The following is a 16,841-nucleotide window of genomic DNA, read 5'->3' as shown; positions in this document are numbered from 1 at the left end:
CCGGTCTAGGCCTGGATTTTGTAATTCTTGATCTAAAATGATAGAAATTTATTCATTTCATCAGCATATTAATCTAGACACTCAAAAATTCATAATTACGCAAATTGACCATTTTGCCCCTAGACTTTCACAAAATGACCATTTTACCCCTAGGTTCGAAATCAATTTTTATCACATTTTATCATTAATCAAGCCTAGCCAAATACTTTTTATACTAGGAGCAGCCCACAGTTCTCATTATTCCACACATTTATCAACTATTTTACAACTTATGCAAAATGGTCCTTAGTTAGGGTTTCCATGAAAACTATTTCACAAAAGTTGTTTATTTCACAACCATGATTCATTTTCTTCCATAAAATTTCAGAAAACAACATAAACACTCTCATGGTAAAACTCTAGACTTTCGACCATTTTGCAAAATAGTTCCCTTATTTGAAAGCTCATGCTACAAGGGTTCTAAAAATACAAAAATCATCAAGAAAAACCATCAAGATCACTTACTTGTAGAGAGACTAAGTGCCTAAAATTTCAAGCTTCAAAAACCCCTCTAATGGCTGCTATTTTTGGTGGAAGAGAAGAAAACAAAGATGAAGCCTTTTTTATTTTATTTTAATATTATAACTAGTAAAAGATAGGTCACCAAAACCTCACCTAATTTTGACATCCTTGTCTCATGGCTGGCCAAGCACTATTCTAGGGTCTATTTTCCCTTTGAAGACCCCCAATTTATGATACATAGCAATTTAACACCCTTAGCTATCAAATTAAGACTTTTGCACTTTATGCGATTTAGTCCTTTTTCACAATTAAACATGAAATCGCTAAAATTAATTCACCAAAATTTTCAAACTCTCATATAATCATGCCACAACACATAAAATAATTTTAAAAATAATTTCTTCACCCTCGAATCAGTGGTCCCGAAACCACTATTCTGTCTGGGCCCAAAATCGGACCGTTATATCACACAATGTTGCAAGACAAAATATTCCCAATGCGTCACCCGGTTATAATCATCCTATGCTAAGGCAAAATGCTCAACGAGGTTAGCTATCATCTTCTAATTCTATTGAATCTTTGTTGAAGGAAAATATGGAAAAAAAATGATGTTGTGATTCAGAGTCAAGCTACATTTATCTTAGCTCTTGAAAATGAAGCAGGCCAAATTGCGAACGCTCTAAATTCAAGGCCACAAGGAGAATTTCCAAGTGATACTAAAAATTAAAGAACCCAAGGGAAGGATCCGTGCAAGGCCATCACTCTTGGAAGTGGGACTTAGTTGGATGAAGTTGTTAAATATGCCAGGGTAGAGGAAGACAAATCCAGCCGCAATCAGGAAAAGATCTCAGAACCTACTAAACGGCAAACAACACTAAAAAGGGTACACAGAGAAATGTTGTAACAGAATCAGATCATGTTGCCAATAAAAATGCCACAGCAAAATAATATCAGCAACCTGAAGGACAACCACCTTTACCTTTTCCTCAGCGATTCTAGAATTCTAAATAGGATATTTAGTTTAAAAGGGTTTTAGATGTTTGGAAGCAGCTCCACATCAACATATTGTTAGTAGAAGCTTTAGATATGTGAAATTTATGAAGGGTATACTATAAAAAAAGCAAAAATTGAGAGAGTTTGAGACTGTTGCTCTCACTGAAGGGTGTATAGCAATGTCGATGAATAACTTGCCTCCAAAGTTGAAGGACCTAGGGTCTATCCCATGTTTCATTGGAAATCATTATGTTGGAAATATGTTATGTGATTTAGGAGTGAGTATAAATCTAATACCTCTGCCTATTTTCAGGAAGCTAGGAATAAAAAAAGTAAGACCTACTACTGTTACGCTCAGCTAGTTGATCAGTCTTTCGCACATCCGAAAGGTAAAATTGAAGACGTGCTGGTAAGGGTAGATAAATTTATCTTTCCTACTAATTTCTTTATTTTTAGAATGTAAAGATGACCGTGATGTGTTGATTATTCTTGGAAGACCATTTCTTACTACTGGCAGGATTTTAATTGATGTGCAGAAAGGTGAATTGACCATGAGGATGAATGATTAGCAAATCACATTCAATGTATTTAATGCCGTAAAATATACTGATGAGAATGAAGAATGCCGAGCCATTGACTTGATAGAAATAGTAGTGGAGGAAGAATTCACAAGATTTTGCCACAGCAATTTTGATAGTGATGAAGATTCATTTGAACGGAGACCCTTGTGCATTTTGCTGGAGCAAAATAGACTTTTCAATTTTGATGAACAATGCTTGGTAGCTCATACATATCCATCCACATGGATCTATTAATGTCAAGGACATGAAAATGGTAGACACATTTAAAGTTAATGGACAATGCTTGAAGCACTACTAGGGTGCTTATGTAGAGTGAGACAAATAGTTTATCGATTTTCGATATGTTTAACTTCAACATCTTGAAAAAAAATTATTTTTATTTTCGTCTTGTCAATTTAAATTTCTTTTAATTATTTCATTTCCTTTGTTTAATAAACTGCTAGAAATGATTGGGTTGGTGACTCAGAGCCTGTTGAGGCGAATCCTGCTAATAAAAAGAATGCGTCCAAAAAACTGGAGGAAGAACTAGAGAAAATAGAGTTGTCAGCATTGAGACTGACCGTGAGGACGAAGAGGAAGCAGAGGTACAAGGTTGCTACTCGTAAATCAACCCGTCAGATAGAATGAAGTATCTACAATATAGTCTAAACAATGAAAGTTTTCATTTTCTTTCATACATGTTGTATTGCATGTATTTTGCCATGACATTGTATGTATATAGATAGTTTGCATATATCTATTCATGCATTAAGGACAATGCATCCCTTAGGTTTGGGGGTGTATTGTGCATTTAGGTTACATTAAGTATCTACTATATATATGTTCATCCTGGTACAGTTAAGTTGTTTTCCAATGCTATGTGATTATTAAGTACTGTTTTATCTGTAAGAAGTTCAATCTTTACTTGTGATGTTCGATGATGAGCTTATATTCTTCAGTATATCTAGTACATGTGATAGTGGATGAGGCGAGTTTAGCTTAGGTTAGATTGCATGAAAATTTATTCTTAAAAATGAGATGTTCTATACTTGTTTTTTTTTTTTGTTTTTGGGATATAGTAAGTATATTTTAATGAACTTAGGGATTTTTAAAGCCAATCATTAGTTATATTGCCACAACATTATTTAAATAAAGGATAGTAGGCACTTCCAATGTTTAGAATTGCCAAGTAAGTCAGCATCACTTTATTTGCTCCATTGTGCTGTTGATTAGAAAGGTGAGTCTAAGCAAGAGTGTGTTTCATGGAAATAAAATTAAGGCCACTTTGCTATGGCAAAAAGGACTGAGTAGCTAATGAGTAGTTATATGTTCCATCCATCTTTTTAGTCAAAATTTTGAGCTTCATGAGTGGCTTTTGGTTTAAATTATGACATGATTAAGTACTTGACAATTCGGTGTATGCTCCACTGTGATTGTCGAGTCAAAGAATCTTGCGACATGCTAAATCCCCTAATAATAATAACAATACTATACAAAAAAAGAAGAAGAAGCATAAATATGATTAATATTTTCTGAGTGGGCTTAAAGAAAGTAACTCATGTTTAGGTAATAAATAAACTAAGTAAATTAGAAGATGGTTGTTATAGGCCAAAAGAGAGAATCCATAAGTACTTAGGAGATTCTGTGTTTAGGGATAATTTTTTGCACTCCTTTGTTAAGCAACTGTTTAACACTCGAACGAGTTTTACAGAAAAGAAGTCTGCTGAGAACCGTTGTATATGTTGTTCTTTTAATAGATTAATAGTACAAGATAGTTATATGCAAGGGCAAAAATTCGTTCATTCATATGTATTTTGCTTGAAGACAAACAATCACTTAAGTTTGGGGGTGTGATAACTCTTGAAAAGAGTTAAATTTCATACCTCTAGACGTTGCTAATTGCTTGTACTTAGGTACATTTAGTTGCATTTTAGGAAATTTTATTTGTATTCTCATCATTTCCTTAAGAGCTTGAACTATGTTTAAATATTATTATTTGTTACTTTTAATTGCATGTGGAAAGGTTGTATTTGGTGGTTTGACAAGTGTAGGTTGAGGAACAAGAAATAAATAAGTGAAAGTTTGCCAGGGAAAAGGGTTGGAAATTTTGTTAGCACAAATGCCGTGGCAATTCCAGGAAGACTGAGTCAACACTCAACGCATACCAGTTTCAGCCTAACTATACTTGTGCCAAAACTGCTTAAAAAGGGGGAGAAGATAATCTTGGGTTGTTAAATTTACCCTAGGGAAAAAGCCTATAAAAGCCAAAGGAGGAATCTCAAAGAGGAACGAACAAAAGGAAGAGATCCTTAGGTAAAAAATATAGGGTAGCGACTGAGTAGAGACGGAAAAAGGAATATGAAAGCAATCCCTCTTAGCTATCGCAGGACACTGCGTTGCTGGAGTGTGAATTGGACACACGAAAGCTGTCTTCCCAAAGTCTTCTGTATTTCTTACTTTGTTCTTTTTTGAATTGAGTGATGAAAATGGTTTTAGATGTTATTTTGGTTTTGAATTTTATGAGCCAACCCATGAGCTAAATTTCATAGGGTTGGGATTACTTGATGAAACCTTTATTTTCTTAAATGGTTAAACATAGATCTGAATTAATTTATTGTTTAATTCAATTGTTTTATTTTTAATTGTATGCGTGCAATCCCTAGGCATAGATAATTGTTCAACATGTCCATAAACTAAGTCTACTACTAAAAAGGTTGGATTAGATAGATCGATATTGAACGATATGAGCAAGTACTCGACAGAGACTTGCAGTAGACTTTAGACATAAAGAAACATTCATACAGAAGGAAAATAGTGTAGGGTACCATATTAAAGGCCCACAAACACGGGCAAAGTAACTTGAGGTTTTTGCTCTTGAAAGAAGCAGACCACTTTAAAACTCTTCTGAGCAGTAGATGGTTACGATTTTGTCAAGGCATTATTGACAGTAAGGGTAGATTCTTAGTAATCTCGACCTTCCCAATCAACATCGTATATCCCTGAACTATTACTGCCATATCTTTTCCATTTCATTCTTAGATATTTATTTGTTCATTTACATAATATTCTCGTAGTAATTCTCATAATTTCTATTACATTTCTCCTCTCATTTTACCATAGCATTTCCAAGTATTCATTAATTCCACATATTTCTTACATCATTACTCCACTAATTGCCACTGCATATTTATCATTGACTTGCCATAATATTAATCTCATTTTATAATAATAACTTGAGCACTTTTGTGCCTTAATTCAATCTTTATGGAAACGATATTCATGCATCACTTTATTACTTGATTCGACATGTATACTTACACAATTTGCATATCATATTCACATGCGACAGTCACATAGGGAAATACTTGAGATGTATCGTTAAGTCGAGGTAAATATCCTTTTATTTGATGCTATTAAACAAATACCTCGATATGCCAAATTTCTCAAAGAATTATACACCAACAAGAAAAAGCTAAGAGGTAATGAGAAAATAAGTATGGGGGAGAATATATTTGTCATTCTCCAAAAGAAATTACCTCATAAGTGCGAAGACCTAGGTATGCTCACCATCCCTCGCACAATAGGTAAGGTAAAAATTAAGCTTGCCTTGTGTGATCTATAAGCTTCAATAAATATCATGCCTTCATCTATTTATTCATCTTTAAAAGGAACATGTGTAATAATTCAATTAGCTGCTAGATTCGGGGTTTATCCTGAAAGGGGCTTGGAAAATGTTTTACTGTAAGTTAATAGGTTAGTCCTTCCCACCGATTTTTATGTACTAGATATCAAAAATGATTTTACTCATCATTCGACACAAATTTTATTAGGAAGACATTTTCAAAAAACATCTAAACTAAAATTAACATGCATGAAGGCATGATGGTAAGGTAACTAAGTTCAAAATTTATGATGTCATTAGAAATCTGAGTGTTGTATATTGTGTTTTTGCTATAGACATTTTTAACCCATTTAATCTACTAATGTTGTCAGTTCGAAAGTGCTTCCTTGTAGAAATCTCTCTTAAAGGATCACAAAAAATTTTACCATTACAAAAGAGATTGAAACCATCTAATTAGCTAAAACAAAGAATTTGCAAGATAGAAGCACTCTTCAGCTCAATGCGATTACTTAGATAGATCCAAAAGAACAACATCTCATTAAAAATATTAAACAAAGACGCTTACAGAGAGGCACTCCGTGGTTAAATAATATTTCTTTGTTTATTTCATTGTATTGCATATATAATGCATCTCTAGGTTACATGTGCATTTGCATTTTCATGTCATTAACCATTTTTTTTTTGCTTGAGGACTTGCAAATAATTCATATATTTTGGACCTTTATTGCTTTACTTTTCATTACTCTTCAAGTAAAATATTATGTTTTAGCTTCATTTACATGTGTAGTGTCACATATTAATATATTAGCATTTTTATTCTAATTTTAAATGATTTAGTATTATTAATTAATTTGGTGTTTCATGACTCTAATTAGGTGCATATGAACTTGGGATGCAAGTCTGAGAAATAATGGAAGTGAAACGAATAAACAAAAACGAGCAAAAAGAAAAGAATTAAAAGAAGGATGAGTAGGCCATGACTCAAAAATGTGGAGCCCCATCCCCAGATTTGGAGTTATGGCACCAAATCTGGAGCCCTTGCACAATGCTTATGAGCCCCAGTGCCCCAGTGCCTCAGTGCAAGATACTACGCCCCACCACGATCGAGGACACTTGCAGTCGATGTTAGCCTGAACCCGAAGACGGGTGCATCCCGATGTAAACAAGCCCCCCATTCCATGTTACTTGCATCCCAACGACATAAGACCGCACCTCAAAGACCCTCCCGACTCGAATTTTTCTTTGTTTGCGGTGGAGTGGACAACTCGAACTCTCGTTTTAAAGGTATTTTGATATTTTAAATTTTTATATTTGATGTTATACCCTATATTTGACTTGCACCAAAGCAACTTGATTTTACTAGAAAGTGAACTAAAATAAGCACGAAGAAACTTTAATTGCATATGCCAATTTACCATGAATACATTTATTTGGGTGTATTTTTCGCGAAGGAACTTAATTATTATGTTTTAAAAATTCAAGGTTTGATTGTACCCTTTAACCTTGTTTATATATATCATGAGAGTATTTTTTTCTCAATAAAAGAAAAATTAAAAAATATCTATGAATCAAATTCGTAATTACTCTCAATTAAATATTTAGGTAAAAGTACCTCTGTAGTCCCTCTCAATTTAGCTATTGATTAAATTTTTCTTTGTAAAAAAATCAAAGCAATTTAAGCTTTGTAAATTTCGAAAATAAGCAACTATGAACAATTAATGACAACGATTAATTTTTTCTGTTAGTTGTGCATTTGATTGATATGATAACAAATTAAGTCATCAATGTTTATATATTCTATCTATTGGGCCTGATTCTAAAAAAAATATTTGAAAAATGTATATTTTTTTAAAAAATCTAAAACTTCAAAAAGAAAATAGGTAAAAAATTAGCTTCAATATATATAATAGAATGTGTAAACATTAGGAGTTAAATTTATTCTTATACCAATAAAAAATATATAAAATTGAAGAAAAACATTAATATTATAATTAATTATTCTTAAATACTTACTTTCGAAATTGATAGAAATTAAATCACTCTAATTTTTTAAAAAAGAAAAATATTTAATATCAAATCGTTTATTAATTGAATCCTAATTGAGGTAGAAAGAAAGGATAGTGTTTGATATGTTATTCTTTTCTTTTATTTCTTGGTGTAAATAAATATTTCCACTAATTTCTTTGTCTTACTCTTCTAATTATGAATTTGTTATTAGCACTTGGGAATGTCATAGATTCAAAGAATCTTGTAGCTAAGCATGCCCAAGTTTTTGGTACACTTGAGCTGTACTTAAATCTTGTTTTGCCGATTTTTTCTTTAACAAATTGAAAATTCAATTGCCTTTGCTGATATTTTTTTTTTTCAAAAGCAGATCCATTTAAACTTGTCTTTTAGAAAAAGTTATCTTATGTTTGGTTAGCAATAATACATGAAAGAGGCCACTTAGATTCCATGAGTAATGGGATGTAGGAAAAGGGATGCCATTAGCTTATCACAGCAAACTAAAAAGAAAAGAAAAATTCCAAAGGTGGGAATAGTGAATTCATTTTGATTTCATGTATATTTTTTAACGGAATTTAAATTTTAATATTTATAGTGTTAAATAAAAGATTTAATCACTGCGATAGAATTCTTTTTGTCTAAAAAACCTAAAAAGCATGAATGATGTATGTGTTTACCACTATAAAACATAGATTCTGCCTATCTCTTCCTCTCCATAATCTTAGCTACATTTTGATTAGTTGGTAATATCTTAATTATTAATGATAACGACAATGATGTTTAAATTATTCAAAGCTTAGTGGCATTCATGTAAACCAAAAAGCATGCATTTACAAATACCCAGTGTCATGCAATGTTTTTATTTTCTTTTATTAGATTTTAACTTTTTCTTTTTCTATTAATGTCCACTCCTCTAAATTCATGCTTAAATTGTATTTTATTTTATTTATTTAAAAAATAAATAAATTAATCTTTGTACATTATATCAAAAAATAAATTAGTCTATTTTTGTTAAAAGTTCTATTCATTTCTACAATTAAAAACTGGTGTGGCTGACAAAATAATCAGATAATTACACGTGGCATGCCACATGTATCTCATTATGATATACAAGGACCAGTTTTTAACAATAGAATTAGATGAATATTTTAATAGAAGGGCCAATTTGCTTTTTGATCTAATATATAGAGATTAACTTACACAATTTTTTAGTAGGGAGGGCAAAATGCAATCTAGCTCCTAGTACAAAGGCCTTCTTAATACTTTTACCATCATTTTGTGATTAATTAATTGAATCAAGTTAATAATTATTCAAAAGACAATTAATCAAGGATTAAATAGTTAATTTTAAGTTAATCATGACATTGGTTTAGTGGTAAAATTGTGTGTGTTTCAAGTTGATCGGTTCAAGGTCCAAGATTTAATCCTTGTATTTGTAAATTTTTTCACCCTTTTCTCATTATAATGTAATCGCTTACTTGTATAAGTTAATTAATTTAAAGTTATTTGTTTTGTTTCTCATGCCACATTTAAGTTTTTTTAACTAACATGATCCACATAGGCATGTATTTCTAAAAATTCATCCATACTAAATATGATAGTTTCGCTAATAGAATGATTTAATTGATATAATATTAATAATTTAAAAATAAAATTAAAATATTTTAAAATTTAAAAACTAATTTAAATTTATGGTAATAGTTTGGAGATGTATAGTGCAATTAACTTTTTTTTTTTTTTGTTACTGGTGGAAACTTGGAACACTAAGACGTTAACCCTTGCTTTTAGCATTTTATATAATTTAACACATGAGTGAAAAAAAATAGGTAATAAATATCTTTATTAAAATTTTATATAAAGAGTAAAATGGTAAAGTTAAGTTGATTAAACTTTTTTTATGAATTCTATATAAAAATATTCGAGTTGCCTATTTTAATAACCTCTCTGTTGAAGTTGCTATGGTGCTTAATATAAGTATAGATATATAATATGTAATGTCACATTCTTTTAACTTTTGTTCCTCACTATTTATTGATTGTGTTGGTTGTTTTTTATTCTTTTGTCTGCTTTCAAGGAGTGGTGGAAGACCGGAAAGGTGCTGTACAAATACACAAAAGAGTAAATTTGAGTGTTCATTTGGGCTTATTTATTTATTGAAGAACTTTGGGTTTTGGAAGTTCAATTGATCCGGTCGGTTTGTAAGGTTCCTCAAATATTATTTATTTATTGTGTGGTTTTTATAGAAAGTTGGAAGTTTTGAAGGATTCAATCTTTTCCCTGTTAGATCACATCATTTAAGTAAGTTTGTGGTCTACTAGGCTGGTGTTTGAGTTTTGCTGACCATGTGCTTGTATTTTTTATTCTTTGGTTAATATATGATGGCTATGCAGTTTTACTTGGTGGATGATTGTTACATGTAAGTTCGGGCCAATTAAGAGCTTGAGCTGACTCTGGTAACTTGCTTTTAAGAGCATAAATAAAAAGTTGAGCTTGTTGTCTTGTATTTTAGTTCATGATTCTGGTTACTAGTTGATCAAGTTGATTATTTGCCTTACTTTTTTTACTTGGAGGAAGATTTAGTCTTTAGTCAATACTCTAAAAAGTCTAGATTCATATTTTAGTGGCTTTGGTTCCTTGTATTGGTTCTGGGAATGCAATAATGTTGATCGACAGTGAGGGAACATCTTGTTTATAACTTTGCTATTCTTTTAGCTGCATGATTTCTATTAACAGATTTTCTTTTTATGTCTATAATTATGACCACTTCCATGTATATATATATATATATATAGCTTGCTTTCCTGTTCTTGAGTTGGTTTGTCCTACTGCTTCTGCTAATCCTACCATTGCTGGTTTTGCTTGGTAGTTCTGGGACGTCTGCCCCGATTTTGCTAATATGGAGGTGATTTTTGTTGCATATTCTTGTCCAGGCATTTGCAACACTGTATTTGTTTAACGAGCCATGGAGATTTGGTTGGTATTTTAGAAGACAAATCCCATGTAAGTTCTGTTCTACATTCATCTGCTGCAAAAGACAATCAATAAGCTGTTTGTCTGTTCCATTTGCTTGACACAATATGAGCTCTCCATCAACTGAACTTACCAGAAGGATGACAATATACGAGCAACTAAACCAAATAAGCCGGTGGGGAGACTCATTCAATCGTGGTGATAGTCCAAATACAGGATCATCCACAATTGTAGAGGGGGGTGTTAGGCTAGAGAACAAGGTGAAGTTGCATTCAGATTTTATTTCTAGCTTGGTTTCTTATGCTTTTTCGTCCAGTTGCTGGGGGTATAACTATATTGTTCTGATTTAAATCATAGGCTGGATATATTTCTTGTGATCAAGTTGAACCTTCAAGAAGTGATCAAGAAACAAACAAGCCCATTGATAAGGTGATGATTTTGTAGCATCTGCTTTCAATCTTTCTCCCCAGCACCTTCATTTAAGTAACAAATGATATCTATTGATCCACTATTATCCATAACTAGCCTTCATGTCATATGCACTAGTGTAAATTTGTGTTTTTTATAGTGTTATATTTTAAGTTCGGATACGAGCATTATTTTATATGCAATGCCAATATAAGATAAATTCTCTTCCCAGGGTTGAAGTATCATAGACTATATATATAGTAAAGTATTAAAAATCATTCAAGTCCTTTGTTCTTAATAAGAAAATGCTATTGTTATTGAGTTTCCAGCAACAGTGTTCTTGTTCTGCAGCCATGGAAAATCGTTTTACATTCTAAACCTTTTAGTACTTCTGGCCCTCCTACTTGTTTCAATTGTATTCATCTTTTATTTAAGTGCACATAATCTGCGCAGACACAGAGACGTCTGGCACAAAATCGAGAAGCTGCTCGTAAAAGTCGTCTACGGAAAAAGGTAGATAGAAAATGTAGTCCATATACAATATTTACTTGATGGTAGTGATTTCGTTGTTTAGGTATATACAAATATTTATGATTCAATTTCTATCTTATAGGCCTACGTTCAACAATTAGAATCAAGTCGTTTGAAACTAGCTCAACTGGAACAAGAGCTCGAAAGAACTAGGCAGCAGGTGAAATGAAAACTCTCAAAGGCCTTCCTTTATTTTCCAAGAAAAAGCACATCTCTGTCAATCATGTTCACATATGTGGCATATCTAAACAATTATGCAATGCCTTAATGCAGGGTATATACATAAGCAGTCCATCAGATACTGGTTATTTTGGACTGTCTGGAACCGTAAACTCAGGTCGGTTCATCAGATCACAGAGTATTTAGTCTCCCAACATCTTAATGCACTGCAAATATTTACTTTGTGAAAAAAGAGATTTTGTCATCTTGTTTACATGCCATTTGCATAGTCTTCTCTTTTACTAGAAAATGATATTCAAAGGTCTTACAATGCAGAAAACATCAGTTAATTTATTTTCATGATTTTTCTTGAAACTAGACATATTTTTAACTTATTGCAATTATCAATCTTGCAATATCATATTTTTCTCATGCAAATATAAGGTACCTACATCTTGGTTTCTTCTTTGGATTAGCTTCATGTAAATATTGCAGGGATTACTGCATTTGAGATGGAATATGGACACTGGGTTGATGTGCAAAATAAACAGACTTGTGAACTTAGAAGTGCACTCCAGGCACATATCACTGATATAGAGCTACAAATACTGGTAGAACATGGTTTGAATCACTATTGCAATCTGTTCCGTATGAAAGCTGATGCTGCAAAGGCAGATGTCTTTTATTTGAACTCCGGTATTTGGAGAACTTCAGCTGAGCGTTTCTTCCATTGGATTGGAGGATTCCGACCGTCAGAGCTTTTAAATGTAATGCTTAGTCTCATATAACCTTTTTCTTTTAATTTCCTGAAAAGCTGCTAATGTGATTATTGGTTACTAGTTATGCTTATTGTCTGTCTTTTGTGGAATACTATTTTTGAGCATGCTTCATTGTTGAACAGTACTTAGCAACTTGCATTATCACATTGCTAACCATAACATATGCTACTTGGTCTTGAGTGAGTTGGATACAGGTATGTGTTTGAAAATGATAGTATTTTTTTCCTATGTTTTCTTTGAATTTGGAGGATACTTGGAGGCAGGGGCGTATTTGGGGTGGGGGTGGCAGGGCCCCCCTAATATGGAAAATTTTTCATTTAGGCCCTTTAAACATTTTAAAATTTTAAATTAGTAAAGTTAAAATTACACTTTGGCCCCCAAAAAATGATAAAAAATCGATTTAATCTTTTAAGAATTATAAAAATATAGGCTATTCAAATGGTGAAATTACATTTTTACTATTGTAAAAATTATAATTTAATTACGGCCTCCCTAGAAAATTTTTTTGACTTCGCCCTTGTTTAAAGGGCCATATCCTCATACTCATTCAAATATGTGTTGGAGTGTCAAATATGAGTATTTAAAGAAAAATGAAGAGTTAACATAGATTGTAACTGCATGAACAGGGATCTGTATGGTCCTGGCTGCTGAATAAGGTTAGGCCATACCAATGGTGTTTAACTGTCACTTGCAACTCAGATGTGAGTGTCAGATATAGACATGTGTCCACCGTAGGAATACTAAAATTTTTTAAAGTTTTTCCTTGTATTTGGATAATCGGAGGAAGCCATATCTCTATACCCAATGTGTGGGACACAGGCATTAAGAAAGATGCAACTCAATTTCATTACAAAGTTTTAATGTCATCAATTTCTTTAGATAAGCTTCACTTCATCATCTTGAGACCCTTTAGTCTGTTCCTGGAAATGCCCCACATATGAGCTGCCTATTGAGGTCAATAACTTGTTATGAAGACCAACTACTGTAGTTCCAATGTATGAAGGTATAAAAACCTTTTTCATGAATTTTTTGAAGAGTGGTTTGTGTTTGCATAGGTTGTGATGTCACACATTGAGCCCTTGACTGATCAACAACAGTTGGAGGTTTGTAACCTTAGACAATCTTCTCAGCAAGCTGAAGATGCTCTTTCCCAAGGAATAGATAAACTTCAGCAGAATTTCTCCTGCAGTGTAGCATCTGATTTGAGTTGGGGACACTACAGAGCTCAGATGGCTGTTGCAACTGATATAATAGAAGCCCTTGAGGGCTTTGTAAATCAGGTATCACGTTACAGGCTTTGATTTGAATGTTGGTTATGGATATGTCTCCGAAATGTACATTAGTTTTACTAAGTTATGCTTGTGTTGTTCCCCCAAAACAGGCCGATCACCTTCGGGAACAGACTTTGCTACAGATGGTTCGTATCCTAACAACACACCAAGCAGCTCGAGGTTTACTCGCCTTAGGGGATTACTTCCACCGTCTCCGAGCTCTCAGTTCACTCTGGGCTACCCATCCACGTTAACCACCAATATATCTAGGCTGTAGGATCACCACAAATTTGCTCCTCAATTGGTAAGCAAATATATTTTGGAGGTCTTGTCATATGAACTTCAATATATACTACATGATATTTATATATATATATATGCTTATAATGTTTGAAAGAAAGAAAGAAACTTCTTGAGCATAAAACCTGTAAATATGAATCTTATATTGTTTGCAAGCTGGAGAATTATATTTACAAGATGTGATTACCTTAGTTTTGCCATTTTTTCCATATTGAAGTTAGCGAAACAAGGAATTCAGCGTATCTGATTCATTAAAATTTAAGAACATGATACCATCAGAAATGAAGAGAAACAGGATTCTTTTTGTTCCATTAAAGGCCAAACATAGCCACAAATAATAATCTGTTTGAGCCTTCTATGTTGTTTGTTGGGGCTGTTTGTAAACAGAAGCCATAAAATCAAAGAAAATGAATGGTAAAATGACAAACTAGAATAAAAATGAATTTGAAGCAAATCCAAGATTTATATACAGAAATACCAACTTCACTGCAATTTGAAAGAAAAGCAGAGCTCAGCAAACATAACATCTGCATACCTTTTTTGTCACAATTTTTTTTTTCGTTTGACTTCTGAGAAAACAGAATACCACACTGCTTTTAAAAAAAAAGATTACCAAGTTACGTTCTCGAAATGGAGTTAACACTCTAAAAAAGTGACAACTTACGTTCTCGAAATGGAGTTAACACTCTAAAAAAGTGACTTGAAAGCTATGAATAGAACTGTAGAAAAAATATGAGTAAAAAGAACAGGTTAGGGGACGAAAACAAAAGCCTTACAACGAAGTTGCAGCAGATGGGGTCTGACTGTGAGAGTGGCAAAAACAAAGTTTTAATAATAACAATAATAATAAATAGAATAATTTGGTAATAAATAATAATGGTTAAATTTTGCTATTAATCTCTTAAGTTGTGAATTTAATTCATATACTTTAATTTGATATTTTTAATCCTTCTATTTTTAGAATTTTAAAATTTTAATCCTGACTAAATAGATGTGGCATCTCCAAAATGTATCAGTTGGACATATGAGAGCAGACCTTTACCCTCCATCCATCAAGTCGTCTTCAGTTGTCCAACCTCCCAAATCAGCCAACCATTACGGAGCTACCCGCTGGTAGAAGAGACATCCTCAATGTTTTTCCAAGTGTGAACACTCCTTTCAAGACCATGGGATCTATTTGTATGTAATAACCTCATATTGCCTAAAGGAATAACAAAATGACCTTACTGTGTATGTCCTTCACGTTCTTAATGATGATAAGTACCTTGTCATGTCATATAAACAGTCAAGAGGACCTCTACTATAAATACCAAGCATATTTAACTGCTACCATTTGGTTGGAACTAAAATTCAAAAAAAGTATAAGAACTAAAATTAATCAAATTAAAGTTGAGGTACTAAATCCATAACTTATACGAAGTACAAGTTCTACTAGCACAAATTGACCAATAATAAGCCCACGTTTCAAAAAGAAAGAAAAAGGAGAGGTGAACCCAATGTGAATCGAACACGAAACCTTCAAATCTGGAGTAGACGCGCTACCATTGCGCCATGGATCCACTGTCGCCAGGTGGTATGTATACATATTAATATTCAATTACAAGACCAATAAACTCCGTCTGTGCAGCACTTCAGCACGTTTGAAGCATTTTAACTCCCAACCGCACCACAGCAATCTGTTTGGAATGCAACGGTGCAGAACAATCAAGAAGTTTTAACACACTAGAAGCCCTTTTTTTTCTTTTTTTTTTTCTTACTGGAGTTCTTTTCATTTTTATATCCCGTTTTGTTTTCTTTCTATTCTTTTCATTTTTATTGGTTTTTTCCTTCACATTCTTTTTTTTAATTCTTAATTTAAAATAAAATTGTATTTATTATATAATAAAATAATACATATTATTAACAATACAATTTTTATTTATTATATAAAATATAATTAAAATAATTATCATTTTATCTAATAAATAATTTAAATTGATTATATAATTAATTAAAATATTTATAATAAAATATCAGAAGATATATTTTAATATTTTATTAAATGAATTTATAAATTCACATATTTTTAATAATTTTGTAAAAATAAAATAGTTTAAATTTAAAAAACGTTTATTATATATCGTTTCTAATCTAATGTCCTTAACAGTCTTTTTTTATTCTAACCTTACCGCTACAATTGCGTTTGAATCCAAACACACACCTGACCGTTGTTTCTAATCTCATTGCTGCAGTATTTAATCTTATCGCTACAATAACTAATCTACTGCTATCGTCGTTTTCAACCTTACTGAAGGTAAACACACTGCCCATCTAAACCAAGCCTTAAAGTGGTTTTAGATGGGCAATGCGTTTACCTACTGTTAGTGTAAAAACAGTAGTGGCGGTGAGATTAGATACTGCAGCGATATTGTAGCATGAGATAAAAAATAAGCTAAACGCACAGCACCCCGCTGCCAATCCAAACCCACCCTTCATTGTTGTGGATGAAGTTCTAACTTCAAACATGCCTTGCCTTAGTTTATTACATTTGGTAGAGTGGAAAGAGAATTGAAAGGGTAAAATACTAGAATGACGGAAAATATATTTTTTCTTTTCATAGGTGTGCTTGATAAGAAAGATGGAAAAATAAAAAGAAAAAATATTTTTTTCATTCCATTACTTGCTGGAGTTGAAAATGAGAGGAAAGAAAGTAAAATATTTGAAAAATGTATAATTTTGAATTTACATAAATTTCTCTCCTCTC

The 16,841-nt window shown here is 32.3% G+C and overlaps 1 protein-coding gene across 18 annotated transcripts; it reads left to right on the top strand.

The window, feature by feature from the left end:
- Positions 1-9,652: 9,652 nt before the first annotated feature.
- On the top strand, positions 9,653-14,289 carry LOC107951428 (transcription factor TGA3). Of its 18 annotated transcripts, none has more exons than XM_016886492.2 (10): positions 9,687-9,775; positions 10,611-10,680; positions 10,787-10,910; positions 11,008-11,079; positions 11,512-11,571; positions 11,672-11,749; positions 11,863-11,926; positions 12,244-12,515; positions 13,583-13,807; positions 13,909-14,289. In XM_016886492.2, the coding sequence occupies exons 3-10, from the start codon at positions 10,791-10,793 to the stop codon at positions 14,050-14,052; spliced, it is 1,035 nt and encodes a 344-aa protein (XP_016741981.1). In that variant the 5' UTR covers positions 9,687-9,775; positions 10,611-10,680; positions 10,787-10,790; the 3' UTR covers positions 14,053-14,289. The 18 variants fall into 18 exon arrangements, with proteins under 18 accessions (XP_016741973.1, XP_016741981.1, XP_016741971.1 ...); XM_016886491.2 differs by having other exon boundaries at positions 9,740-9,870; XM_016886489.2 differs by having other exon boundaries at positions 9,770-9,883.
- Positions 14,290-16,841: the final 2,552 nt, after the last annotated feature.

This window comes from Gossypium hirsutum, chromosome A02 (assembly GCF_007990345.1).
Source record: "Gossypium hirsutum isolate 1008001.06 chromosome A02, Gossypium_hirsutum_v2.1, whole genome shotgun sequence".
In the NCBI taxonomy this organism is placed as follows: Eukaryota; Viridiplantae; Streptophyta; class Magnoliopsida; order Malvales; family Malvaceae; genus Gossypium; species Gossypium hirsutum.
This window is presented reverse-complemented; position numbering and strand designations above follow the sequence as displayed.

What these genes read in the sequence shown, in the direction of transcription:
- LOC107951428 (XM_016886484.2), top strand. Translation starts at nt 10,758, where the DNA reads ATGAGCTCTCCATCAACTGAACTTACCAGAAGGATGACAATATACGAG. An exon ending in GACCGTCAGAGCTTTTAAAT is followed by an intron (nt 12,516 to 13,582) that starts GTAATGCTTAGT and finishes GTGTTTGCATAG; the next exon opens with GTTGTGATGTCACACATTGA. An exon ending in TTGAGGGCTTTGTAAATCAG is followed by an intron (nt 13,808 to 13,908) that starts GTATCACGTTAC and finishes CCCCCAAAACAG; the next exon opens with GCCGATCACCTTCGGGAACA.